At 41.6% G+C, this 7500-nt stretch overlaps 1 protein-coding gene across 1 annotated transcript in view; it reads left to right on the forward strand.

The window, feature by feature from the left end:
* Positions 1 to 7500, forward strand: part of tlx3b (T cell leukemia homeobox 3b) — an 18915-nt gene that overhangs the window by 8602 nt on the left and 2813 nt on the right. Inside the window, exon 2 of the mRNA XM_066717125.1 lies at positions 5912 to 6149. Within this exon, the coding sequence (XP_066573222.1) occupies positions 5912 to 6149 (238 nt within the window). The remainder of the gene's footprint in view (positions 1 to 5911; positions 6150 to 7500) is intronic.

The raw sequence follows: 7500 nt of genomic DNA on the forward strand, positions 1-7500 counted from the left end.
GACACCCCCGCATCCTTCACTTTAATTAACAGGACAGTAGGTTCCGGCCCCAGACTGTGGCAGGCAGGTGAGACAGGGTTCACAGGGGCTGCTGCGACTCTGTATGTGGCAGACAGAAGGACACCCTCCTGGGTGATACACACGGAATCGCAATAACAATAATAAGAATAAGAATAAGTATAAGAATACAGAAAATATATCTGACTCATATTTATTTAAAACTGTACACAACAATCGCGAACTATACTCATATTCATAAACGAATGATTAAATAAACACATGACTATTAGCCCAAAAATCGCGGGAACAAAGCAAGTCATCTATCACTCGGAGTTCATACAGAATTGTCTCTGTGCCCATCTATCTATCTATCTATCTATCTATCTATCTATCTATCTATCTATCTATCTATTCGTCTGTCTGTTTTTTTCACACTCAGTAGTGTTGCAGGATTCTCCTTCTCATATTCTCCTCCAATAGCAGCAAATCATATTTTGTACTGCTGTTGTTATTGTTGTATTAGTAGCAGTAGTAGTGGCTTATATTATTATTATGATTATTATTCGCCTTATTATTAATCTTATTCCCTGAAATAATTGAGCAGATACCCATATCTGAGGTGGCTTACATGATTTAGCACAAATAATTATGGTTATGATTATTATTATAACATACACTCCTAGAACTAATATGTTAAATTTAACACAGTCTGTGTTTGTTCCAGGACATTACCATTTTGTGTTAAAATCTACCAAATTACTACACAATGTTGTGTAGGAAAAACATTATTGTGTTGTAATTTGGTAACTTTTAACACGAATTTCTAAGACGGGTGTGTGTTTTATATAACGTAATGTTATTTTATTTTGTATTTTATTCATCCCAATTAAACTCTATAGACACGTGTAGGGAAATGAGCCGCACGTGAACGGAAATGTAAAGGAGACACAGACAGACAGACACAGACAGACAGACAGACACAGAGAGACAGACAGACAAACTCGCGGTACTGTGCGGTTTCGGAGCTCCTCTCAGCCCAGTGGACAGATTGCCAGGCGCTGTGCTCGGGTCGGGGTCACTGTGCCTGCGGGCGATCCGGCTCTGAAAGGAGGCCGCTCAGAGAGGACAGACCCCCCCCCCCTAGCACTGCAAGCTGCGGGGTTAAGTGCCGGGGATAGAGTTTCCGTGACAGCCGGAGCCTGAGCGACACATCTATCACCTAACTCTTCGGACAGGCAGGAGCGTGTCAGGCGCTCTCTCACCCGTCTCCACACGCCCTCATCCATCCACACCTACACGTACTCACACGCACACACTCACTCACTCACACACTCACTCGCAAGACTGACCGACCGCGCACGCCATCACTTTCAATACAGCCGAGGCACAGCAAATTAAATACACCTTGTCGCATCACATCAGAGCCAGTGCAGTAATAAAAACAGTAATAATCACCACCGAGCTAGCCCGTAACCAGCCTCCCAGTCGCTAACTCGCAGTGACTGTGGACTGTAATGGTAATGAACACGGAGCAGTGTGCTGCACAACGCAGTGGAGACGGGCAGTGCGGACAGAGCCCCGGACAACTAGCGCGCAACTAGTTATTATTGCCTGCTTCAGTGTGACAGTGCGCCTTAATGCAGTCCTGGCGTATGCAGTTAGTTGTGTACAGTACTCCATTGACACACTGGTGTTGTGATACAGTATGATGTACTGTGTTAACACAGTGGTGTTGGACACAGTGTTCTATGTGTGTGAACACAGTGGTTTTGGACACAGTGTTGTTGGACACAGTGTGCTGTACTGTGCGGATGCCCTGTGTGTTCGGGAAGACTGTGATTTGAGAGCCAACAGTGAGGGTGCTGGGTGAATAACCTGTTATCATTCTGGTTATTATTGCAGTTATTACTAAAGTATTTCCAGTTATCATTATAGTTAGTAATACTGATTTTTAGCATGTGTTCCCAAGCAGTGACGTCACTCTGAGACAGACACGGGGCACACATCGGTGAGCCTGCATGATCACCGGACTGTAGTTAAAGTCACCAGATGGCGTCCAGCGAACTGTAGTTAAACAACTCGGTGAACCAGGCGGGTACACCAGGCACCATGACTGCCAATTTTGCCATTCAAGTTTGACTACGTGTGCAACCAAATTTTATATCTATGGACTCGGAGACCACACATCATCTAAGAAATTGTAAGCATAATTTATACCGATCATATTTTGACTTTATAAAATAAACGATATATAAAACGATAAAAAAAAAACTCAGTAAAACTACTCTATTTTAAAATCAGGCAAATTCTGTAAAAGGTAGATGTTAAAAACATGACATGTTATAAAGTAAAATAATAGTTACTTTGCAGAAAATAAAATATAAGTTTTTAAGGATTATTGAAATAAAGCACATTGTCACAGAATGGATTCAATTTAGTGTATATTTAAACCCGTCGCCATATTCATCCACCAAACTGTTTTTAATCCTGTCACTGGTTGATGTAATTCAGACTCATAAATTTGCGGTGGTGACTAAAACCCACTAGTCCACGTTAAGGGCAATATATAATAATAATAATAATAATAATAATAATAATAATAATAATAATTATAATTATTATTATTATTATTATTATTGTAGCAGTTGTAGTTGTAGCAGTGCGAATGCAGTATATTAGGTTTAAAGGATAATGTGGACTACTACTACTACTACTACTACTAATAATAATAATAATAATAATAATAATAATTTTCGTTTGTGGAATTTAAGAAAAATTAAAAGGTTTGGACTCAAAGCCTTTCATTTATTTAATTTTTTAATCTCGATAGGATTTATTTATTTATGTGTGTGTTGTATTGATTCCGATTGTTGTTGTTGACGGCTTTGGTGGCGCTGTTTTAAGAGCAGTCGAGGCGCTGGGGGTTTAATGAAATAACACTGCTTCCGATAGGAGAACTATTCTCTAACACATAAACACAGCCCGCGTTTCCGAGGCAAACACGCACTGCACACAAACAGCGCTGAGCTAATGGGTCTCTAATGATCAGCACATCGATTAATGGGTCTCTAATGATCAGCACATCGACTGGCCTGTAACTCCAGCACTGACTCCGCTGGGCGGTAGAAAGAAACACTGTCCAGCAGGGCCAGCGTGTAGACAACTCGTCCACAATACGTGTCGACAACCAGTTTTTCTCTGTACGAAGTGTGTTGAATTTACCAGAGATATTCAGCACACTGTTTTCTTGTGGGATTTAAACACAATAAAATTAAGCTTTCACAGACACAGACAAGGTGTAGGCCTATTATTATTATTATTATTATTATTATTATTATTATTATTATTGCATTATATTGTCATTATACTACAAGCAGTCAACGCTGTTTCTCATTGTGTCACACATTTAGAACGACGTTTTCATAACATCGGACTGATACTGTGCCTTGGTCAAAATCGTTCTCTACATAATAATATTAATAATTAAGGAGAATAAGAAGACGAAAGCGTAAGCCTAGAACAATTCAACGTATTGCCCAAGCAAATAAATAATAACATTGCTCTATCCTATTGTATAATAATAATATGAATAATACAATTTTGTAATAATATTAATACAAATTAGATTAGGTTGCCAATCAGAATGCACAATGTTGTCCGTATACGTATTGTGCAGCCAAAGCCAAAAATCCATTACTTAAATAACCGCGCACTCATCAAAAAGAGTAACTGGCTGCACAGATCTCTACTTACACTGATAGCTCATTTATTTATTTATGCGTTGTTTGTTTGCTTGTTTATTTGCCACAGTAAGATGTTCGATTGTAATGTCTGATACTGTGAACATATTAATCAGCATTATAACATACAGCACCGTGCACTACTGACTACATCATAAAACACCAATGTAATAATAATAATAATAATAATAATAATAATAATAATAATAATAATAATAATAATAATAATAGTTTTCTCAGACCCTCGAAGTTGTACCCTATTTATTTGTTTAAGAAAGGAAAACGAAAAGAACACGTGTTGTCCATGTTTTAACACGAAACGGTCTGTTTTTCAGTGTGTGGGTTGTAGCTGTTTCGTGTACCCGCCCGTTCACTCGCGTTATGAAGCGCTACAGTATCTCGGGTCTCCTGGGGGTCTGATTGATGCCCGGCGCGTCTCCACACAGCGGCTCCCAGCGACTCATAAATACCAGCCGTCCGCACAGGCCGCCCCGCCAACACATCATCCCGCTTAACGAATAGCCTGCCAACCGGGCAGCCACCGGCACTGTCTATCTGCCAATCACTCTCCAATACACTTGTATTATTATTATTATTATTATTATTATTATTATTATTAGTAGTAGTAGTAGTAGTAGTAGTAGTAGTAGTAATAGTAGTAGTAGTAGTAGTAGTAGTAGTAGTAGTAGCAGCAGCAGCAGCAGCAGTGGTATTTATGGTAGTAACGTAATAATAAGAAGAAGAACGTAGCTTAGTAAGTAGCAGATTGTTTTGGATGTACCCCATGTCAAAAATATTGACCAGATTAACGTTTTTGTTGTTATTGTTGTTGTGTTTAATTTTTGATCAAAGAATGACTAACGACAAAAACACACACATGGTTATCAGATTTAAATGAGGTAATGGGAACTTCCTGAGCATGCCAGCAGGTTAAGCAGGGTATTATCAGCCATTCAATGATTGATCATTACTCATAGGTAGAATAAGTTTTCAATATTTATACTACATATTTCACTAGGCTATATGGAGGGGCGGAAATTACAAGGTTTCTGTGTCGGTAGGACTACAGAGGACAAAGACAAATTCGTTTTTAAGACAAAGTCTAACTTTTCTCCAATCTGGCAAGAATGCAGCAGGCTTAAAGAATCCAGGTAGAGATGGAAAAAAAAAACTTAATAATAACAATAATAATTATATATATAATTTATTTATTTCCATCTCTTTACCTAAATGTATATATAGGTACTTGCATTTTTAATGTAGCCTGTCAATTCCACCCATTCACATAGGCTAATGAAATACGTAGTATAAGTATTGAATGCTTATACTACGAATGCATAATGATCAACCATTGAATAGCTGATGATAACCTGCTGGCAGGCTCAGGAGGTATCTATTACCTCATTTAACTCAGACTGATAAGCACTGATAATTTCCATTCTATAGGCTGATAACATACCGATCGGGTGGTTTTGGACAGAGGACAGAGATGTTGGACAGGGACAGTACCTGAACAATCAATACATAGATAAATCAGTCAATTCAGTCAGAGTATCAGTCAGTCAGACAGTCAGTCAGTCAGTCAGTCAGTCAATGTATACATAGTGCCCTTCACACAGCGCTCTCACTGCCACAGACTGAAGACACACAGAGACAGCAGACAGGTACAGCACAGCCACTGCAGCCAGAAGAGGTTTTCTGTTTCTAGTGTCCAAAACAACATATTTATCCATCACACTGCACCCTCCCCCCCCACCGGCCACTCAAACACCAACTACGCAACTGGACAGCAGGGGTCTCCAGCCTGGTACAGTAGGAGACTAATTAAGCCTATAATTAATTAAATGAACTAACTGATACCTGGACTGGACTGAAGTTTTTTCCCTGAGACCCCTGCTGTGCTGTACTGGACTGTACTGGACTGTGTCTCTCCAGGACCAGGGCTGGAGACCCTGCTGTACTGGACTGTAGCTCGTGGGGGGGGGGGGGGGGGGGGGGTGCCTAGTAAAAGGCACTATATAGAATAAAACATATATAGTGTTTTTATTTAACAAAGGCTGTCTGATCAAAAACTACTAGACTGCTGACTGACCTGCACTCCTCTCTTCTGTTCTCTCCATCCATCTGTATGTCCATCACCTCTCTTCCCTGCTCCTCCTTTTTGCCCCCAGCGGCCCTGACTCCATTCACAGTATCCCGGCGGATCGGTCACCCGTACCAGAACCGCACGCCGCCCAAGCGGAAGAAGCCACGCACGTCGTTCTCGCGGGTGCAGATCTGTGAGCTAGAAAAGCGCTTCCACCGGCAGAAGTACCTGGCGAGCGCCGAGCGCGCTGCGCTGGCCAAGACACTGAAGATGACTGATGCGCAGGTCAAGACCTGGTTCCAGAACCGCCGCACTAAGTGGAGGTACATAAAGATTCTTGCCCACCAACCGCCCACCGATCGCTAACCAGCCACCCACCCACCATATCTGGGTAGAACACACACTAGAGTAGAACCCTCACTAAGGATCTTAAGTTAACATTGGGGGAGAGAGGAGGGTCCGAGTTACAGTTTGTGTCTCAGAAGATACAGAAGAAGGAAGACAGCGAGAGTGAGAAAGGGAGACAGTGAGAGAGTGATAGGATGAGAGAAGGGATAGTGAGTGAAAGATGAGGTAAGAAAGTGAAGAGGGTGAAAAAGGAGACATAGAGTGAGAGACAGTGAAGGTTGTAGAGCACTGAGAGCCAGAGCAACAGACACACTGATACACAACTCACTCACACACACAGATACACAATTCAGCTTATACAGTGACACTATGCAGTTATAGGCACTGTACATAATATCAACACATTAATTTTAAATCTACTCTTGCTGCTGTTACTATTTATGATATACCTTTTACTATTATGTATTATTTACAATCAGAGATGTAACTTTCGTTTCGTAGTGGGGAGGACATTTATTGTGAGGCCTATGGTGGGGGATTTCTGCCAAGTTGTGCTGCTGGCTTCTCCAGCGGTGAGGGCATTGTCAGAGAGTGGGGTGGGGAGATTTAATCCGTACACCTCATAAATAACGTCTATGAACGATCTCGTCTTTCACGTGACAGGGGACGATTTGACCCCATGTCAAAAAGTGAATCACGCGACTGATTGAAGGGGACCAATTGACGCTCTCTTAACGCCCGCACGTCCTCCCCTACAACTAAGACACACATCTAAATCAATATTGAAAAACACAACTGGATTCGCCTCGTCAGTACACTCGCATTGCGCATGTCATGCAGTCCAGCTGTGTGGATCGGCCAGATGTGTGTCGAGAGGGGGAGGATTCGCCAGGACACCTGCAGCAGATGGTCGTGTGCTGGTCGTGTGCCACTCCCCCCTCCAGGACACCCGCTCTGCACCAGCTGAAGAGATGCACCATTGAGCGGCCCGTGTCCACACCTCCGCCCCGGGCTCACTGGAGCACACACACAGAGAGGGAATCGACGTCACTGTGTTTTGTGTTCTGCTCCCGTGTTGCACAAAAGTTATTTCAGTGAAAGTGCAGCTCCTCCAGGGCTGACAGAGACACCCCTGCTCTGAATTTTAAACCGCTTTCACAGAGCAGCGATGCAGGAAAATTTCCGGGAGAAATATTATTAATACAACGTTATCATAAATAAATATAGCTACATCTCATACTGATATTTTTTGAAATACTACTACTAATAATAATATAATGCTATGTCATAAAAGCCACTAGTACTACTGCTAAGAGGATAATAATA

Source organism: Amia ocellicauda, chromosome 11, assembly GCF_036373705.1.
Source record: "Amia ocellicauda isolate fAmiCal2 chromosome 11, fAmiCal2.hap1, whole genome shotgun sequence".
NCBI lineage: Eukaryota > Metazoa > Chordata > Actinopteri > Amiiformes > Amiidae > Amia > Amia ocellicauda.